The sequence below is a fragment of the Biomphalaria glabrata genome, chromosome 14, assembly GCF_947242115.1.
Source record: "Biomphalaria glabrata chromosome 14, xgBioGlab47.1, whole genome shotgun sequence".
Taxonomy (NCBI): Eukaryota; Metazoa; Mollusca; class Gastropoda; family Planorbidae; genus Biomphalaria; species Biomphalaria glabrata.
Window position 1 is genome coordinate 11048053 of NC_074724.1, and position 23119 is coordinate 11071171.

Here is a 23119-nt window from a genome sequence, read left to right on the forward strand (position 1 = left end):
AGTTTTTTTAAACTTTTTGTAAGTTACAGCGATTCAGTTGTCTACCAGCAGTTTGGTGCTAAAAGTGAAAATACTAGTGTCAGAAGAAGAAAAAAAAAGAAAAATGTATCCCATCAGTTTGAAAAGTGAAAGAATTTTACAACATTTCGTTGTTAGAAGAATCTTAAAACTAATACTAAATCAGCATCTTTGGACTCAGGAGAAACAAAAACACGTTATTACACTCTGGCATCCTGCAGTCTACCGACCGCTTCTCTTGCATCATTCACAGTACATAGCCAGCAACCAATCTCTAACGTCTTCGCACTGTCACCATAGAAACACACACACAGAGAGACATCATAACTTAAAATAATTAGAATTTTGATGATGACAATTTATCTATAAATCCTACCTCAGTCCAGCCCAGCCCCACACACACACACACAGTGCAAACCACTCTGATAAGTATTAAACTCTTGTTCAATTGAAAAACATAAAAGAGGAAGCTTTAGGTCTAGATGATAGCCCTGAAAAGAGAACATGACAAGATCTGCTAAAGTGCAGCTAAAGGAACCACTACACGGGTACATTGGAGGCAATGGCCTTGAGAATTCGCAAGTCAATTTTATTATTTCCGTTTCCGTTTCGAGAAAAGCCTAGAAAGGTAAATCTCTCATGTTCGTTATATCATCTGTTCGTTTATTTTGATTCTTGGGTCTAACTCGGACTTTTCTGGAGCTTCTTTAACAACATACAAGCAGAGAAGACAATGACATTGGCTATCGACTATGTAATGATGTAAAGCTATTCTCTCTACGTGCAAGAATATTGCAACTTTTTATTTTCTATGTATACTAAGTTAGTAAAATGAGTAATACAAAAAAAAGGTGACAAAACGTAATAAGGGGATTAAGTCCATATTTACATCACATTTCTCATTGAGTAGCATTTTCCTTTATTCTCGATATCAAACAGAGTAATTAATCACTTATAATTAACAAATTAATGGGTAAAAATTTTTATAGATCCATATCTTGTCAGGTACATTGAATAATGGCGCAAGTTTCAACTTGATCTCAGTCTGGTAAGTGGAAAACTTTTGTACTAGGTAGACAGACAAGCTTTGAGCCAGGTAGACAGACAAGCTTTGTACCAGGTAGACAGACAAGCTTTGTACCAGGTAAACAGATAAGCTTTGTACCAGGTAGACAGACAAGCTTTGTACCAGACGGACAGACAAGCTTTGTACCAGGTAAACAGACAAGCTTTGTACCAGACAGACAGACAAGCTTTGTACCAGGTAAACAGACAAGCTTTGTACCAGGTAGACAGACAAGCTTTGTACCAGGTAGACAGACAAGCTTTGTACCAGGTAAACAGATAAGCTTTGTACCAGGTAGACAGATATGCTTTGTACCAGGTAGACAGACAAGCTTTGTACCAGGTAAACAGACAAGCTTTGTACAAGACAGACAAACAAGCTTTGTTCCAGGTAGACAGATACAATTTGTACCAGACAGATAAGCTTTGTACCAGGTAGACAGGCAAGCTTTGTACCAGGTAGACAGACAAGCTTTGTAAAAAGTACAAGGAAAAAAAAACAACAACTGTTTCTACTGTTATGCATTTTATTTTCACTATGACAAAATTACATTGTTATATTTTATCATCACAGAAAATATGTTCATGTTTGTTATAGCAATACAATATAAGAAGTAAACATTTGGTTAAGTGCAGTATGAGAAGTAAACAATATCATTAAGTATTGTAAAGCCCTGTGGAACGCTTGTTAGACTTCCAAAAAAAACTAACCACTTATAGAACTAACCATTGAAGTATCATGAGTACACATTGACGCTAATAGCCTGAAAGTACAATTAGCGTACAAGTTAACTCTTTCTCTCCTAACTGAAAACACCAACGTTGATTTGACCCATTGAAGTAAATTAATTTTTAATTAATTAATTAATTTTTTATTTTATAAACTTTAATTAGTGTTTGATATAAAGTACATGCATTCTTATATAATTATATATCTAATATAACATTCCATAATTATATACAATAAAAAGTTATTGAAGTTTAATCATAACAGGGAAGCGAAACACTAATGCGTAAAATGAATAATTCAGCCTGAACGAAGAAATAATTACGGAGAGAAAGAGTTAATTTGTTTTAAGTTTAAATAGTAAACATTCAATCCATTTTGTCAATCAAGTTTTGTGATTTGTTCATTCCTAGCAATTGCAATAACTCCTTAAAGATTATTGTCCTTGAACTCGTAAGGTCAAACGAAACCATTACTTTGGTACACACTGATTCTTTAAAAGCATATGATAAACATTTGAGATAGAAACTGCAAAATACAACATACATGCGCTCAATGTGTAGATAAAGGTCTCTGCAGGCATGCAGAACTTTAAAAGCCCGGGTAGTCGTACGGATCTATAGTAAAGCTTAGTCCAGATAATGCAAACATTGATAGGAAAGAAGTCAATAGAAAGTAGTAGCCGGAGACAATGCTGTAAGAAGAAAAACATTGAAAACAATTTTAGAAAGAAACACAATACCTCCTTTATACAACTTATAGAGCGATAAGTTTTCTCTAATTAATGTTAGATAAAAGAACAATAAAAGATTTTTTACACAAATTCTTCTCATCTCCCCCCCCCCAGAAAGAAACATACTAAAGAGAATTTATAGATGTACTCAACTTTAGAATATTCCAAAGATAGACCTTTGTCTATGATCTAGACCAGTGTTTCTCAAACTGTGTGCCGCGGCACACGAAGATTTGCAGGTGTGCCGCGGGAGTTTTTAGAACGCCACAAGTGCAGCGTTACACAGGTCTGCCTACTATTAATTTTTTTTTTACATTGCGATGACATCCCCATTTGCAATGATCAGTAATAGAAGTGGAGCGCTCCATAGTGACAGAAAGGGTTGTTAGCTCTTCAGGTTATGGCGTCCACTATACAAATATTATTATAAATGTAGGCCGCCTTAGCAGACTCACGTCAGTTCTTGAATTGGTAACGATAATAATGTGATAGTAAATGTTATTGTTTAGTCAGGCCCGTCCTTTCATTGTAACCCAGTAACAAACATTGCTGGCATGTTGAAAGAATGTGCTAATAAACAGATAGGGGGCGGGGTAATTGAATGCCTTTTAGGCCTATATATATGGACGATCTAACTTGAATAAAGCAGCAGTTAAACTTTAAACAGACAAGAAATGGTTTGTTAGTCTCTACTAGCCTACTATTACAAATAATAAGCGATGTGTTTCATGTAAATTGTTTAGGTGAATTTTAATAATAACAAATTATCAATAAGCATTATTCATTGTTATCCATGGAGAAATACGTTAGCAAGAATGAAACTGCGCAAGCGTTAAATGAAATGCAAGGAACCAAACGAAGGTACAAAGAAGATTACATCGGATATGGTTTCATATCTTCTGGACCTGAAGATTCTCCATTGCCATTCTGTCTGATCTGCAATGCAACTCTGTCGAATGAGGCGCTTGTTCCAAGCAAATTGAAGAGACACTTGGAAACGAAACATCCAGCTGTAAAAGTGCAACCGAGGAAATACTTCGAAAACATCAGGGCTCAACAAAATAAAAAAGCTAAGAAACTTACGAACTACCTAAAGCTGCAAGAAAAGGGATTGATTGCAAGTTATAAGGTTGCTCATGTATTAGCAAAACCTAAGAAAGCACACACAGAGGCTGAATCAGTCATTGCACCAGCTTTAGCAATAGTTGTTGAAACTATCCTTGGACCCGATGCCGCCGAAAAAGTTAAAAAAGTTCCTTTGTCAAATGATACTATCTCGCGCAGAATTGAAGACTTATCGTCAGATTTACAAGATCAAACATGCCAACACTTCGATGTGACTGACGATGAAGTGTCTCTGCTGTGGTCTCTTCAAGTTGATGAATCCACTGACGTTAGCGGCAAGCCCAGCTGCTAGCTTTTATTCGGTTCATAAAGGATGAAAAATGTGTCAACGAATTCTTATTTTGCAAAGACTTACCAACTACGACCAAAGGCGAAGATATTTTCAAAGTGGTGAACGAAAACATTTTGCTATTCAAACTACAGTGAAAAAACTATGTCAGCGTTTGCACCGATGGCTGTCTTTCCATGCAGGGAAATAGAAAAGAAAATCCAAATGTATTAGTTGTTCACTGCATGATCCACAGAGAAGCTCTTTCCTTCAAATCTTTGCCGAAAGATTTTATGTTCTGGATCAAGTGATTGTAGTTGTAAACTTTATCAAATGTCGACCGGTTGCATCCCGACTTTTCTCTCAGCTCTGTGAAGCAATGGATTCAGACTACAAATGCCTCCTGTATCATACCAACGTTCGTTGGCTCTCCAGGGGAAAAGTGTTAAAGCGTGTCGTCCAACTCAAGGCCGAGTTGATGTCATTCTTGGAGGCTGAAAAAAAAGACTTTGGATTTTCTATTCATGACGAGATCTGGTGGGTTAAGGTGACATTTCTCTCTGATTTATTTGATAAATTCATTGAATTTAAGTCTTCAAGGACCATCGGAAACCATCATCACTGCATCCTCAAAACTGAAGTCATTTGGGGAAAATTGTCTTTGTGGCATAGTATGATCCTAAAAGGAGTCTTCGACTGCTTTCCTACTTACAATGAATGAGCTTCAAATGAAGAAATCACCTCCGAAATTCTGGACACTTTGACACACCTGCAGTCAGCATTGCAGCATTACTTTCCAACAGTTGGAAGTAATGAATATGGATGGGTCAGCTATCCATTTGGAAACAATGAAGCTACAAATCTGACAACTGAAGAAGCAGAGCAGCTCATAGATTTAAAAAACGATGCAGTTCTTAAGTCAAGTTTTGCCGAGAAAAGCCTGGATGTTTTTTTGGATTTTAATCAACAAGTTATATCCTGCAATCAGTTTAAAAGCAATCAAAATAATTCTTCCATTAGCATCTTCATGGTTTTGTAAGTTTGGATTTTCAGCACTGACTGAAATCAAGTCTAAGAAAAGAGAGAGACTTCTTACAATAGACGATGAAATGCAAGTTTGTTTGTCGGCTCTGGAGCCTCGATTAGATCGAATTTGATCTCAAAAACAGGCACACCTTTCACATTAAATGTAATACTTAAAAACATTTAAAATCTTTTTTCTTTTTTATTATAAAACAACTGTTTCTCTTCGTGGTGTGCCGCGAAATTTTTGTAGTTTTTTTACTGTGCCGCCAGACAAAAAAGTTTGAGAAACACTGATCTAGACTTAGAAGGCGATGCGCTAAATTTTCCTCAATATTAAATTTCATAAATCTACTCAGCTTTTAAATGAATGCGGAAATACCCGAAGACGTTTAGTCCGTTCAAGAAAAAAATAGTTTCTAGTTCTCTATACAAATTTAAACTTATTTCTTTTTATAATGTGAAAAATTATAACGGTCAAACCAGAGTTTTGCCAGTGTAGCCAACGAGCTAGTATTTTTTACCAACGAAACGGTATGCATCTAATGTGAAAAGACGCATTTACAGCCGTGTGTTTAACTAAGCTAGATACTTCATTGTACTTATTATATCTTGACTTTTTTCTAGACTCCATCTCGTCATTGAGACTAAACGTTTTCTTCATCTTTGAATCTTCTACAGTCAGTCTATTGAACCATTATCATCGCCTAAGATGTATACCTCTTCATGCTTGAACAACGGACTTCATGATAGGAAATATGCGTGTGCTATTCAGCAGTGCTAATACCAAGGCCAAGAGGCATGGGTGCTGAGCGGTAAAGCGCTAGGCTTCCGAACTGGGGACCGGGGTTTGAATCCTGGTCAAGACTGGGATTTCTAATTTTGGTATCTTCGGGCGCCTTTGAGTCCACCCAGCTCTAATCATTACATGACATTAGTTGGGGAAAAGTAAAGGCGGTTGGTTGTGTGCTGGCCACATAACCGTAGTCCACAAAAAGAGATGTCCTTTACTTCATCTGCCCTATAGACCAAAAGGTTTGAAAGGGGAACTTTACTTTTTTTATTTACCAGGGCTGGCCTTAAATCGTATGCCGCCGAAGCCCCGCACTTTCATAGGACCCAATTTGGAACAAGTTTGGCAAATCTTGCTATTGACCGTGATATGTAGAAAACTGAACTTTGATGATATAATGTATGACCTCACTACATGAAAGACTCGTAAAACTTGAACATGATTTTGTAATTAGTAGAGAATAAATAAAATATAAAGACAAATTTATTTTCTAATACAAAATCAAAACTTTCAAGTATTATCCTTATCCCTACTCAGACTGGGCCCAGCGAAATCCGTTTCGCATTTGTTAAAGGCCGGCCCTGGCTAATACGCAATCAATATTCAGTAGTGTTAATACTCAATCTTTATTTAGCAGTGCAGCACGCAACTAAGTGAGTGTAAACCTATAACTAAAAGGATAATAAAGTGTAAGATGAACTCACTGTGTAAACTCACTGAGTGGAGAGACTTTAGTTGGAAAGAGGATCAGAACAGTCGTGCCTAATACCCCTAAAAATGATTTTTAAGAAAACTTTGTGAACATCGAGACTTCAAAAAACGAGACACAAGAACAAATATTTTAAACAATTTTTTTTTATGATTGTTAGTTCAAAGTTTGTTGTTGTTGTTTTTTTTTACTGGGTATTGATGAGGCTGAAAATAAACTTGCGAGTTTCAAATATATATTTAGTGATGGGCAAAAATAACTAAAAAGTTGCCAACTTTTAGTTTAACTAAAAAAAAATTAGTTAAGGCCAAAGTTTAATTTTTTTTTAAAGTCTAGTTAAAACCCTAGTTTAATTTTTTTTTTTTTTTTTTTTTTTTTTTTAGTTACAAACTAAAAAGTTTAATTACAAATTTTACAAACTTTTTTAACATACATATCAATAAATATTTAGATCGATGTAATTTGGAGAACATATATAATGAATAATGGAGAGGAGAATAAACTAGAGGGTGCACAGGTCACTAGAAAGCCTTTTGACCTTTACCCTATAATGGTCGCTATTCCCGCCATTCAAGGTATTTGAAAGGCGAGAAAAATAATCGTGTTCATTATATTTCTAACAAGTTTCGCTGCTTGATAAATTCTGATAGTTCCTTGCTTCTATAGATCTACATTTTGCTGCTTTTTATTAAACACCAGTGTGTTGCTGTATAGCTGCAGGCAAAGAATTTTGCTTTACTATAGATCTAAAAGAAATGTTCACTCTTTTTATTTTAAAACTTTTTTTAGTCTAGTGACGTCTAGACTTGTCTATTAGTATTAGCCTATTACTACTATTAGATATATAGTCATAATAATCTATATTTAATTATTTTAGTCTTAAGTAGAGTCTAGCTTTTAGTAGTCTTAGTCTTCGATCTAGATTCTAGATGTAAATTTAAAATTATAAGTCAATAATATAGATCTATTAATTAAAATCTATATTACTTTTCTTTATTAGACTAGATCTATTAGGTTAGAGATTCTACTTTTCTAGAATTAGAGTCTAGATTAGATCTAGATATATCTAGATTACTTATTATACTAACACCTAAGTGTTCTAAGATGCATAGATGATAGACATATAATGACTATAACTAATAATAGTCGTCACTATACTAGATTTCTAGATCTAATACTAAATTAACTAAATCTAGACTAGATCTACATCTACTTCTATTATAATTATACTTATATGTACTTAGATCTACTAGATCTAGTATTATCTACTAGAGTATATATAGAATTATAAATCTAAATACCCATATCTAGTTATAATCATAATTATAATATAATCTAAAATCTCTAGATCTTGAGTAACTAAGATATCTACAAGACTATATCTAGATTTTAGATCTAGTAGTAGTAGTAGTAACTAGTATTTCTTAGATTATTTTTAGATTAAAATATTAATTATTTGATCTAGGTCTAGTAGCTAGATCTATTTCTAGATCCAGATTATATTTCTGATCTTTTCGTTTGTAGAAGATATTAGATCCACAATATTCTAGAATCTAGAGTTAGTTAGAGAGTCAACATGCATTACTTCTAAAGGTAACTTATATTAGAACTTTTACTTCTAATTTCTTTCTATAATAGTATTATTCTAGTGATTCTATTAAGATCTACATCTAACCCATAAAGACATTTAAATCTTTTTTCATGTGCACAAATAAATGTTTATTACATTTTGCTAAAGAGATTGGTTGTGCATTATATTTTTCATGTTCCGTCCTTAAAAAAAGGTCAAAATAGTTAGTAAAAGTTTAACTAAAGTTTATTAGTTTAGTTTAACCATTTTTTTTTTCAATTTGTGATTAACTAAAAGTTTAATTACTTTTTTTTAGTTCAAACTTAGTTTTAGTTTAACTAAAAAAAATTAATTTAGTTCCCATCACTATATATATTGTGGGATGCTTGGTCGAGAGTCTAAGTACACGAACTTGGCTAGGCCTGGATACCCCACTCGATCAGAGATGTGTTTACTGAGCACCTAAAGACAGCACGGAAAACCTTCTCTTAGATACCCCCTCCCATTGGTCCACAAATGAGCTTGCTATAAGCATGAAAGTAGAGCTATTTTAAAGCTATAATTTATTTATTTTATATATATATATATATATATATATATATATATATATATATATATATATATATATATATATATATATATATATTGTTATGACATGATTAGGAAGTAGTTAGGAATTAGTTATTTTTTTCCGGAATAGGGTAAAGTTTTAATTAGCGACAAGTGACGTGACAGATCTTTAAAAAAGAAGAACGCTCTAAACGACGCTAGAAGGAGGACGCTTGTTGTAGAGTAGTAGACTTGAGTACGACATTATTGACATCGGACGATTCCCGTTTTGAGTATTAAACATATTTGTAGAACAACATATCAGCGTCGACTACATATTTGATTGTTTCGGCCTTTCGCCGGTGTTACTGAAGTGTTGAGTTCAGCGTTACATACAGTCAGATCTACACTAGACAGATTGTCAAGAATCAACACCGCGCAGAGGTCTTAACAATATATATATATATATATATATATATATATATATATATATATATATATATATATATATATATATATATATATATATATATATATATATATATATATATATATATATATATATAAAATTTTATCAACCCGATTCCACAAAGTAATAAGTGCGTATCACAAACCCGTGAAATCTTTAATGGTCTTTCGCTCAATAAATGGCTTTACATGCCAGAGATAGTCTAATCGGCATATCAGTCGAGAAATAAATGTAATAGACATATGCTAAAAGATATACTAAGTAGTTTTACGCTCAATAGATTGAATCAATGGACTTATACTCAACAGATAGATTATATGGACTCAAATACAACGGGTAAGTTCAATGTTTAACTGATCAGGGGATAAATTCAATGGCCTTACACTTAAGGGATAAATTCAATGGCCTTACTCTCGAGTGATAAATTTAATAGCATTTTACTGGAATGTAACAATAAACTGACACTCAAGTGATAAATTAAATGGCCTTTCACTAGAATGAGATTGAATTGCCTTAAGGGATAAATTCAATGGATTTACACTGGATAGAAAACAAATGGCCTTACACTCATGGAATAAATTCAATGGCTTTACACTCGATAGAAATTGAATGGCCTTACAATCAACGTCTCAAGTAATAAATTCAATGGCTTTACGCTGGATATAAATTTAACAGCCTTGCACTAGATAGATAAATTCAATTCTCATACAACCAAATAAAACTTTTCCAGCAAACAAATGAAACAAAATCAAAGCTCTAAGATTAACCCAGGGCCTGACTCTACAACCAGAGACATGAAACAAAATCAAAGCTCTAAGATTAACCCAGGGCCTGACTCTACAACCAGAGACATGAAACAAAATCAAAGCTCTAAGATTAACCCAGGGCCTGACTCTACAACCAGAGACATGAAACAAAATCAATGCTCTAAGATTAACCCAGGGCCTGACTCTACAACCAGAGACATGAAACAAAATCAAAGCTCTAAGATTAACCCAGGGCCTGACTCTACAACCAGAGACATGAAACAAAATCAAAGCTCTAAGATTAACCCAGGGCCTGACTCTACAACCAGAGACATGAAACAAAATCAATGCTCTAAGATTAACCCAGGGCCTGACTCTACAACCAGAGACATGAAACAAAATCAATGCTCTAAGATTAACCCAGGGCCTGACTCTACAACCAGAGACATGAAACAAAATCAAAGCTCTAAGATTAACCCAGGGACTGACTCTACAACCAGAGACATGAAACAAAAAAAAAGAAAAGTCAGAGATTTCCAGAGCTTACCTGGCACAGCGTAGCCTATAACGAAAAGTTCGAAGCGTCTAAACGTATCAAGGCACAGCGCCAGCAAATTTAGCAAAATGACGATTAGGACAATCCCACTTAATATCAGCATAAATACAAAGCATAATGTTCGCCATTCTGAAATGTATATGGCAATAATGATCCGGCATGTAAATGAAGAGTTCAGTTAATAGGTGTTAGAAATTTTTGTTTTGTTATGGTAATGTCGTCTTAGAATATTTTTTTCATTAATTCTACTTTTTTTATTTAGTCTGTGGAGGTTTCCCATGGGTGTGAGACCCTAGGACCGTAAATATCGCGTGTCTCACTGCTAATTATTCTTGCCAAAACATTAAAAGTCATTTCACACAGAGAGATACAAAGATAAGTCTCTTCTGTTTTATAATAGTAATTATATATCGCTATTTTCATTAAGAACGGAGGCGCGGTGGCTGAGCGATAAAGCGCTAGGTTTCTGAACTGGGGGTCCCAAGTTTGAATCCTGGTGAAAATTAGGATATTTTAGTTTCGGGATCTATGGACGCCTCTGAGTCCAATTAGCTCAAATGGTTACCTGGCATTAGTTGGGGAAACGTAAAGACGGTTGGTCGTTGTGCTGGCCAAATGACACCCTCGTTAACCGTAGTGCACATAAACAGATGACGTTTACATCATCTTCCTTATAGACCACAAGGTCTGAAAGCGAAACTTTACTTTTTTTCTTTTATCACTAAGAACATGTGTCTAACTTAGCATCATATGTAACAATATATGATTATAGCAGTAGCCAACAGACTATACGCTTTGCCACACTCAAACATCACATGTAACAATATATGATTATAGCAGTAGCTAACAGACTATACGCTTTGCCACACTCAAACATCACATGTAACAATATATGATTATAGCAGTAGCTAACAGACTATACGCTTTGCCACACTCAAACATCACATGTAACAATATATTGTTACGAATCTCACTATCCAGGCTCTCTGCAAACTGCACCATACACCACCAACTTAAAGAACTTGACAACTCAGGGCTCCAAAGTAACGTAAAGGTTTAATGTCCATAAATAACAGCCAATACTGTACAATTGGCAGCACGTAGAACAGAACAAATAGCTCTGCGATAACAAATATCTCTCCGATAACACCGTTCCGCCGTATCAAGTCTTGCACTGGCCTCTCCGTCTCGTTCCGGGCTTGCACTGGGTTCAACAGTTCAGGACTGACTTCACACACTTGGGCTTGTTGTGTCGGACTCGATCACAGACCAAGATCAAGACGCCGTTCGTCTCAACTGTACTTGATAGTACTCCGCACTGAACCGTCGTAATGCTCCGTACAGAACCACACCGCTGAACTGTGCTGTAGTCGACCGTGTTCTGAACTCTTGTCGTGAACCTCCTTTCTGAACCTCTGCCGTCAACCTTCTGTCGTGAACCGTCTTGACTGCGATAACTCCGCTCTTATATATGGTCCCTACTGGCCTTCTCGAACCGGACAGAACGCCGCTCGACGTTTCTAGGTGGTCAGATGACTACAACTCTCGTGACGCTTCTGAGCTCTGTTCACGACGTCGATCCTTCCCGGACCGCCGTCGATCCTTCCCGAACCGCCGTGTTGACACTCGTCTCGGCTGACCGTCTAACTCGTCACGGTTGACCGCTCGTCTAGCGCTGGCCTGGGGCGATTTGCGTCGACTGACTACACTCACACCACTACCCCCATCTGTGCCACCACCAGGTTTATAACAATATGATTATAGCAGTAGCCAACAGACTATACGCTTTGCCACACTTAAACATCAGATGTAACAATATATGATTATAGCAGTAGCCAACAGACTATACGCTTTGCCACACTCAAACATCACATGTAACAATATATGATTATAGCAGTAGCCAACAGACTATACGCTTTGCCATACTCAAACATCACATGTAACAATATATGATTATAGCAGTAGCCAACAGACTATACGCTTTGCCACACTCAAACATCACATGTAACAATATATGATTATAGCAGTAGCCAACAGACTATACGCTTTGCCACACTCAAACATCAGATGTGAAGTTTACATCAGAAAGTTAGATTGATTTAATTGCTAGGTGTACAAAAAAATTTCTTGTTTCTTTTTTACAAAGCTTATGACAACTCACGCTCTTCTGTCGGTCTGTCTGTCAGTCTGTCTGTCGATAAAACAATGTACACGTTATTGCTCCAACACTCCAAACTTCGCATAGTTATCCATGGTCCAAGACAATACACACATCGATTAAATAAATAAACAAATTCGTTAATTAATTAGTGGTAATTAATTTATTTTGTTTAATTTAGAAAAGGGAAGAATAAGCCTTGCAATATTAAGATATATGCCAGTGATTGTGCGATTCTTTCCCTTGTATACACTTTGCGCTTTTTTTTTGTTTTAATATTTTTTAAAATACCTTGCCTGATGTTTTTTTGTGATCGGTCTGTATCAAGCTAATGAGGGTGGTAGCCTTAGGTTAAGTTCTTCGAATTGGGAAGTAAGAAATCATTAAAGCACACCTAAAGTCACGTTTGCTTGCTGACAACGTTATACCTTGTTAGCTATCTGGCCACATTATGATCCAGCTTCATAGTAGAGAAAGCTTGAAAAGCTCAAATGTTGTCTTTTGAAATTCCGAGGAAAAAATAAACATGCGGTAGTGCGCAATGCCCCTTAAGTCAGAAGCATTCGGCATCCCAGGTATGTCGTAACTGAAATCATGAGGCACGGCTTCCTCTTTCTCCTTAGTGAGGCACTGTAATTCAAAGTCAGGTCTGAGGCATGTAAAGTGTGTCTCCACTGTATACTCAAGTGAATGTACGTGCACCTGCTGAGTATGGAAGAAAGGCTCTTTAACCATGTTCCATTCGTCACACCGTTTTTAGCGAGGGTAGTGACGGCCCTGCCACGGATCGTGCCGGTACTTCATAGGCACATGGAGCGTCCCTTCTTAGGCTCGGCCTCCTGCCTTCAATAAGAGAATGAGCTTCTGACGATGGCTTAAGTAGTCGTTTCTCATGGAAGTGGGAGTGATTACAGGATCATCTAGTAGATGGAGGCCTCCAGAAAGAAGCCTTCACCGAGTCAAGTTGGTCATTAAATGGAATGATCGTCAATTGACACTTCTGTGAAACGGACCAAGGCCAATCGTTATTGTAGACATTAACACAAACGCTCAAAGTGGTAACGTGTGGTCAGTGAAAACCAATAGCTTGGTGTCACGTCACAGGTCTGTGTTCAGGCTTACTATCACAATTGGTCTCGACTGGACAATGGGCTATAACAGTATCTTAGGGAGCGGGGGGGGGGGGGGGTGGGCATATAAATTTACGACGTCACGGAGGATTTCTCCGCAAAAAAAATCTTCAAGACCAATAGGACTTGGCCAGGCCTGCCCCGCTGCTCGTAGTTTGAAGATTACTGGGCTATAACATTTTGTTTAGAACTGGGTAGCTTTTATCACGGGAGGCCAGGTCAGTGTGTCTCATGTTTTCGACATGAGAACCTCGTTACTTTTCTGACATTCTTTGGACGATGTAGAAGGTAAACAGAAAGACCAACTAGCTTTATGCTCCTGGGGTCATATATCAGTTCCGGATTGGGCGAAACGCGTAATGCATCATTTTGTCAACAGAGATGACCTCTACTATACTATTTGAAGACTGAGATGCCCTCTACTAATTAGCAACTGCGATGCCCTCTGCTAGTTGCCAACAGCGATACCTTCTACTACTTGAAGACTGATATGCCCTCTACTACTTGAAGACTGATATGCCCTCTACTACTTGACAAGAAAGATGCCCTCTACTACTTTATAAGAAAGATGCCCTCTACTAATTGACAAATGTGATGCCCTCTACTAATCAACATTTGCGATGCCCTCTACAAATTGACAACTGCGATGCCCTCTGCTACTTGACAAGAGACATGCCTTCTACTACTCGAAGACTGAGATGCCCTCTACTACTTGACAAGAAAGATGCCCTCTGCTACTTGCCAACAGAGATGCCCTCTACTAATTGACAAGAAAGATGCCCTCTGTTACTTGCCAACAGAGATGCCCTCTACTAATTGACTTTTGTGATGCCCTCTACTACTTGACAAGAAAGATGCCCTCTGCTACTTGCCAACAGAGATGCCCTCTACTAATTGACAAGAAAGATGCCCTCTGTTACTTGCCAACAGAGATGCCCTCTACTAATTGACTTTTGTGATGCCCTCTACTAATTGACAACTGCGATGCGCTCTGCTACTTGACAAGAGAGATGCCTTCTACTACCCTCTGTTAATTGGTAACCAGGATGCCCTCTGCTACTTGACAACCTGGATGCCCTTTTACTAGTTAACAACAGCAATGCACTCTCTTACTAAACAAGTGAGATACCTTGTGCTAATTGACAACTTAAGTTGAAACAATAGACTAGACAACATACCTGACATGTTGGAATCGTGGGCACATCGCCACTTGTTTTCTTTCGATAATGGTATATTTAATGAAGAACAGTCAAAGCTCACTGACATGTAGATAGTATTATTATCTTTCCAAGGATTTATGCTGACATAAAAATCAGGCTTGAAAAGAAACAGAGAAACAAACATTATTTTAAAATTTAAAAATGCCCTATTTTTAAATATACATATTGTTTTAAGAAGAGTTTGTGTTTTCATCAAAACTCAGAAGCGATTCTCCACTAAGTCCGCTTTTTTTTTTGGGGGGGGGGGTAAACAATGCCAGTAGAAATACAGGCTTTCAAATAAAGAGAATTTCCTTCAGCTCAAAGAAAGCTAATTTTTAAAAGAAAATCTTTATCAGATTGAAAGGCAAAAATTCACAGAAAGCGTAAATTTCTGGTCTTGTTCCAAAAACTCAAAATGGGTTTATGTTCATGAAACATAGAGGCTGCATGGTACTTAAGTAAACTGGAGATATAAAGAGTTATTACACATCGTCAATGGAACCAACATCACGATTGTCACATTTGGCAATTGAAAACGAAATTCTAACAGAGATTATCTTGAAAATATGACTACTTTATTTCTCTTGGTCAGAAAAGGAACAAAGAAAGGTAAATATAGTGTGAGTTGTTTCTGTATGGCTTTTTGGTTGTTGAGTTTATGAATATATCTTGTTTCTAGATTTTGTACCATTTAAACCAAGTGATCAAAGCTCTCGACAAACTCAGCAACATTATGTTCAAGTTACTTCAGTTCTCTAAGTCGAAATTAAAAAAAAAAACATATTTTCTAATACTGTTTTTTTTTTTTGGGGGGGGTTAAACTCTTGGATTCTAAAACCCTGTGATCCTGTGCTCAAATCTCGTTGAAGACTGAGATATCGGTTTCCAGAATTTATATGGCGCCCCAGAGTCCACCCAACTCTAATTGGTACCTGACTTTAGTTGGGGAAAGTAAATACGGTTGGTCTTTGTGCTTGCCATATGACACCCTGCTCGTCAACGGTGGCGACAGAAACAGATGACCTTAACATCATCTGCCCTATAGATCGCAAGGTCTGAAAAGGAATCTTTTAATACTGTCTTTAACTTGTTTAATTATACAATTCAATTTAATTAACCAATATTTGAGAATTGTCATTCAGTGTTTAAAGATTATTTTATTTGTATTTTTTCACAATTGTAACATGTAACAATCAAAGTCATGGCGACATTCTTCTATGCTTGATCCTCTTGGATGCTAACTACAGAACTGGAGAGGACGATTGTAAGGAAGTGCTATAGAAATATCTTAGGTATTACCTCTATAGACCGCATCACAAATGAGTAGACTCGAAACAGTATCACAATAGCAATTAGAACCCACGATGACCAGCTCACCACTGTCAAAAACGCAAACTTGCACTGTACGGCCATCTTACTCTGGGCTCGCAAAAACCCTCCTTCGGTGAACAGTACCAGTAAAAAAAGAAGAAAAGGCAGACAGAGAAAGCGATGGAAAGACAATATCGAATAATGTCATTGAAACAGATTCTATTTAAGGCAAAAGACAGAGGGGAATGGAGAAAGACGGTTGACAGATCATGCGTGGTGCCCTTAAGGATATTTTGAACTTTATTTCTTCCACTTTCCATTATCGGATCAAGATGAAACATGAATCTATAAATAAATTAACAAATTAATTAAACAAATAGTGTTATTTAATTAAATTTGTTTGATATCAAAATAGGAAATAAATCTTACCGTATTGATATATATGGCTTAAAAGTGGATTTTTTTCCAGATAGATGGGCTTTGTTGTTTTTATTTTTTGTATGTATAGTTATATTTGATGTGTTTTTACTCACGATAGCAAGCAGAGAAAAGAAGCCTATACACTAGATCGATTGGATACTCACAGGATAAGTTTTGGTAATTGGTACGATCCACCCCATTGCCAGCGATATGATAACTAGGCCGATTAAAAACATGTTCAATAAGGTAGCGTATAGACTCATCCTTATGTGGCTTTTGTGGCTTATCTGAAACAAGTAGACACCTGATCCATACTTTGTGATTTATCTGAAACATGTAGACATCTAATCAATACTTGGTGGTTTATCTGAAAAAAGGAACCTCTTATCAATACTTGGTGATCTATATATATATATATAACAAGTAAACATTAGTTCAATACTTGGTAGTTTATCTGTAACAAGTAGACATCTGATTAATACTTAGTAGTTTTTCTGAAACACGTAGACATCTAATCAATACTTGATGGTGAAAGTGCAAAAGTGTCTGGTGATTACAGATGCTCATTCTGTTAGCTCTAACAGAAGGCAGGAGAGCCGCTGGTCTTCCACAGGGAATACGGAGAAATGTGACATGCAGCTACTCAAAATCGACACTAACAGCTGAGAAAAGTGGCACTGGATAGATTCACAAAGAGAGAAAGCAGAAAGGAACGGCACCGTATTGCAGATGTCATTCACACTGAACTAGACAGAAGAGAGAAAGTGCAACAGCATCTGGTAATTACAAAAGCCTAATCTGTGACCCGCAGCTCTGTATCAAGGATTTGCCTCTTTTGCAGAGATTTAGTGAGGGAGGTATGATGCCCCGGTCGCCACACTCAGAGGGTCGCCAAAAGATTTCAAAGTCAAGTATGATTTTCTTGAAATTTTCAATGAAAAACAAAACTAACCAGAAACATGTTAAATAAGATGTAATTATCTTATTCGCTTCTGTATCAGTCTTAGAAATTATCGTTATGCTAATTGTAATTTTATAAGAGGCTTCAACTCGCGTTAAATCGAATGTATTCACCAGTGTTGGATACAATGTGCTGCGTTCTTTTTATCACAATTTGTCAAAAGGGATCATGTTTTCAATGAAAAATCTTTTTTTTTAATCAAAATCAGATTATAGATTACAATTTAGTGAGTAAATTGTTACAACATAGTTCAATAAAATAATTAGATAGACAAATTTTAAATAAGTCTTGTCGCTACATCTAGATCTACAATCGACATAGAATAATGCAAGAGCTCCTTTTTTGTGTGTGTTGTTTTTTTTTAGATTTTCAGGCCATCGTTTCTTTAACCGGGATGCTCCCCTCCCCTAATCCCCAGGGTGCTGACGAAGTTGGTTATATTTTATTCAAGAACACAAAAACTATCTAAAGTTTAAATTTCTTGTGAGTGACTTCACATCGTTCAGTTGACACCTCCGTGCATTCCATAGAACACAGACACAAAAGACCTTTCTGAATAAGAGTTAAATCTTTCGATCTAACCCTTTGCGAACGTCCATGCTCGCGTGTGCGTGTGTGTGTATCTTATTATTGCTGCCCGACTAGTTATGGGAGATTTCAATCATCTTTCGTTAGCTTAACTCTTGCTAACATATATTTAATATATTAATTGTCCCACACGGCACGATAAAACCTTGGACATGTGTTATAGCAACATAAAAATGGCCTACACATCTCGATCGTTATTTCCCCTCGGAGAGTCGGACCTCACAATGATCCATCTTACATCCACGTACAAACCGGTTTTAAAAACAACAAAACCTAAAGTACAGTCCATCCAGTCATGGTCTGACGACAATGTGTTACAGCTACAAAGTAGTCTGTGGCAAACAGATTGGGACATGTTTGTAAACAACTGCCCAGACAGATGAACTTACCACAACTGTTAATTTTTACATCCAGTTCTGGGAAAACATGATTGTACCAAAGAAGAAAATTAAACATTCAGTAGAAATAGACCCTGGATGACCAACATTAAAAATTAACATTCTGTCGTCATCGAGAAGTACATAGTAGTCTATTTATAAAGCGCTGGTTATGAGTGTCTGTTTTTTTCGTGTGTGAATGTCGTTCCTATGTGCATCCATATTGTGCATCTATAGTGGTATTGTACAGTAGTTACGCTGAGGTTGTCAATTGTACTCAAACCGAATTTCCATTTGATTGGATCAATAAAAGTTATCTTATCTTATCTTATTACGTATCAACCCATCCCGAGCTCTCTACATTTAACTTTGTCCTTTCTTGCTTAGAGTAAAGTGTGGTATGGACCAATAGATAATGAATTTCGGAAGCTTACAATGCAGGACAACGCTTGGTCCCGTTGCTTACTCGCTGGATAAGGGAGGGGATGTGTGAATATGTTTTTCTATTTGGGAGGGGGGTGGAGTAAGCTACTATTAAAAGTTTCAGAATTATTGTTTTAGTTTTAATCTTGATTTTCAACGTGAGAAAAAGATTTATGTTTCAAGATATATTTATAACAAATATTGCAACTCTTGGATTTTACTTGTCTACAGTAACTTCTATTTCATTGAAACATTAATTGTACACTAAATAAGAACAATCCTTTTTTTTTTGTTTCATGATTCTTAGTTGAATTCAGATATGTAATCAGGCATATAGAAGTGTACACTACTGTATGGTAGTGAATCATGGACCACCTACGCAAAGCAAGAGAGAAAACTGAACTCATTCCATTTGCGATGTCTCCGTAGGATCTTGACAATCACTTGGAAAGAAAAAGTGTGCAATACTGAGATCCTTGCACGAACAGGTATTCCCAGCATCTTTACAGCCCTCAGACAATGCCGCTTGCTCTGGCTTGGACAAGTTCTCCGAATGGAGGACAAACGCATGGACAACTCGCGACTGGCTCAAGAAAAAACTGGTCGCCCCACCTCCGTTACATAGATGTAATAAAACGGGACCTCAAATTAGTGAACATCCATACTGACCATTGGGAAGACATAACTCTAGACCGTACCAGATGGAGAGAGACAGTGACCAAGAAAGCTATGGATAGAGAAAGAACATGGGCCTCAGCCCTGGAAGAAAAACGGACAATGCGAAAAATGGCCAGCTCGTCTACCACCAAAGCAAAAGCCACCTTAACCTGCGATATTTGTGGACGGGAGTGTCTCTCCAAAATAGGGCTCCACAGCCACAAGAGGAAGTGTGCGAGATGAACCATATTCTCTTTATGACCGAAGGAGGCCAGTGATGAGAAGTGTAATATTATCATAGTAGTGTGATCTACAGTGTATTACTGAAATATGATTTTTTTTCTTCTTAAATTGAAGATGCAACTTGAGAGTGCATTTCACTATATCTCCAAAAAAAAGATTCTTTGACTAAAACATTTCTGTTGGTAAAAACAATATCTACATACCTTAAACCATTTGTTCTCGGCGAGAAATAATAGGAATCAAAAGAAAAATTCCGAATGTTTATGTCCCTTGATTTCTGACAGTGAACTCCAGAAGATAAATAAACTCATTTTGAGATTGTGGTGATAGGTATGACTAGTTAGTGGCGTTTCCATGACTATAAAGGTATGAATAAGGATCAAACGTAACTACAAGTTGAGACAATGTTTTCACCATTTGTAGCCCACCAGCTAGAGTCTATACATTTCTTTTACTTTGATATAGAGGAAGATTCTGTATAATCATATACCATAAGCCAGTTAATATCTTATCTTATATAATACAGACGTTACTTCAAAATATATGACAAACGCACTGTACTTTTCATTCATCTAGTAATGCATGTTAACCAATAACCTAAATTCTGCCAAGTCACTGGTTTTCCTGGCTAGCTCAGGCAACCAATTCCATGCTATAATAGCGCTAGGGAAGAAGGAGCCTTTGTACAAATTTGTCCTAGCATATCTTTGTGTCTTTCTGAGTATTTTATTAAATTTTGTTTTGTATTTGAAGATTATGGTTCAGTGTTTTATGTATAATTTCTCCTTTACTTTTAAGTCTTCTGTCCCAATATTAATTGCAAGACCATCTGAATTTTTTTTTTTATCGATTTGAAAAAAGTGAACCACAAATAAATACAACGGAGCTTCAGTGTTCTTTTTTTGCATGAAAAATAGTCTAGTATTTTTTAGAAGCAAAATTATTGTAGATATTTTAATTAGGTAATACATTCTACGCTCATTGGAAAAAAAAGGGGGGGGCAACAAAGTCCCGGGCGCCAACTATGTTCACTATGTCTCTGCTCTTTTGTGACGCGAGAAATTGCAAAGGGAAAAGATTATCTCTCGAGACGTAAAATGCCACAAAAAGGGGGGAGGGAATTAAGTTGGGCGACTGTATATTGTATCAAATCTAAATAGTGACAAGATAAATGGGTTCACAGACAAACGATTTAAAATTAAATTGATTCATCCGACAAATGGTTCACACGATCCGTGGCAGTGATTCCGCCGGACAAAATAGATCTAGATCATAGACTTATATATACTACTCTAGAATGGACATGGAGATTTTTTAGCACTACAAAAAATTTGAAAATGTTTTTAGAAAGTTGGATCAAAGCGTTGTTTTGTATATATATATATCAGTCGCGGATAAGAATTTATTTCCGGTTTCCAGTCTAGTATAATATTATAATCATAGACATAAATAAATATAGACTGGCCAATTAAAGAGTTTTATGAAACGAAAATTTGTGACTAGCAATTTTGTGTACTTTATTATAAAGCATTTATGAGCAGTATAAAAGTTAAGTATTCATATCTATACACACCCATATATATTGTAAATAAGGAGGCAACTAGTTTTGTTTAATCTCTAAGAATGAAGATCATGCAACTTTTCATATTTCGGAAATCCGAATACAATAGATATACATGTTTTCAAGTTACATGAAGTTACTTCCTTTTTCCAGTCTATATTTATTTATGTCTATGATTATAATAAATAAGTCAATGTCTAGATCTTTATAAGCCAGAAGTTTGATTGGTTAATAACTTAATAGAGGCTATTTGAGTTGACTGCTTTTGAAAACATTCCATTGGTAGCAGAGAGCCTAGACAGATGAATACATCTAATGAGAAACAGACCTGCAAACCCTTTAATTCTGAAGCAAAAGAAAGTCTTCCTGTTGTCTAGACTAAAGATTCTACATCTATTTCGAAGTACTTGACAGTTTATTGTGTTTACATTTGGTTGTGCTTTGTTCGTGCACGTGATGAACTTGTTGAACACTTACTGATTTGCACAACTTCAGCTACGCATCTTTAGGCCATAGCCGAGTTGCCAAGCGCAAGGCTTCCGAACCTGGAGTCTCGGGTTCGAAACTCGGTGAAGGATGCGATTTTTAATTTCGTCGAGTTTTTTAGGGCGCTCTCCTGAGTCCTCTCAACTCGAATGGGTACGTGACTTTGGTTAGGGAAAGTAAAAGGCGGTTGGTAGTGGTGCTGGCCACGTGACACCCTGCTCGTTAACTGTTGAGCAAAGAAACAGATGACCTTAACATCATCTGCCGGTCTGAAAGGGGAACTTTACTGGGTTACTATAGCACTAGATCTAATATAAAAACTCATGTCTTTAGTAAATGTATATAATAAACGCAAGGGCCCTGATTGATATACTGACTGACTCACCTATCATTACATCTCCCAATTGCCGTAGACAAAAATTACGAAAATTTAAGCTGTTCATGATTGGAACTATAGCGGTTAAATTAACCTAAAAAGGTTGTTTTTTTTTGCACACTTGAATTTTAATAATTCGATCTGCACAAAAGTTGAAATAACCTCGATACTAAGACGCTTTTAACACCTGATTAAAAAATGATTACTCTTGCCCTGGATGTGGCAAAATATAAAGGTCACAGCTGCGTCTACGCAGTCACAGGAAATACTGCAATACTGCATTTCTCATTTATCTTCGGACTCGAAGACAAGCCTTATTATGATTTTAAAAAAATGGACGGGGTAGCGAGCGATAGAGAGCTGACAGGCATGAAGTGGGAGTGTTGGAGAGGTCGATTGAAAGGGAACTGTTTCAATTAAAAGTAGCATATGCTGCGCCGGCTACGCCCGTTGATTTATTTCTAGGCTCTATATCGTTTATTATGACCGGAACGCCCCCTTCTCTTCTCTTTTTTTTTATTAAACAGTATACATTTTAACGATCAACTTAACATATTATTTAGCCCGCCTCTGTTACAATGAGATTTTCGGGCCCGCTCTCACTTTCCTTTTCTCTCTCTCTCTCTCTCTCTCTCTCTCTCTCTCTGGAGATTTTGTGATTTTTTACCTGTGCATCGTAATTTCTCCCACATAGACTTCTGACTTGATTTGGTGAGACCCACTTTACAATGCGCTCCCACCGCCCCGACACTTACACGCACTCATATTTTGGGCCCGTTCATTTTAATAGCACTTTTACTTATCCTTCCCCCCCCCCCTCTTTGCCAACAACAAAAAGTGAGTCCTTATTACACATTTAAAAAATAATAATAATT

The 23119-nt window shown here is 36.5% G+C and overlaps 1 protein-coding gene across 2 annotated transcripts; it reads right to left on the bottom strand.

Moving 5' to 3' along the window:
- Positions 1-1592: 1592 nt before the first annotated feature.
- LOC129922929 (uncharacterized) lies at positions 1593-21848 on the bottom strand. 2 transcript variants are annotated; one of them, XM_056011172.1, is made up of 6 exons: positions 21711-21848; positions 16737-16899; positions 14818-14956; positions 10343-10480; positions 6457-6523; positions 1593-2504 (listed from the first exon to the last, which is right to left on the bottom strand). In XM_056011172.1, the coding sequence occupies exons 2-6, from the start codon at positions 16833-16835 to the stop codon at positions 2402-2404; spliced, it is 546 nt and encodes a 181-aa protein (XP_055867147.1). In that variant the 5' UTR covers positions 16836-16899; positions 21711-21848; the 3' UTR covers positions 1593-2401. The 2 variants fall into 2 exon arrangements, with proteins under 2 accessions (XP_055867147.1, XP_055867146.1); XM_056011171.1 differs by having other exon boundaries at positions 16737-16939; positions 21711-21838.
- Between the last annotated feature and the right edge of the window lie 1271 nt (positions 21849-23119).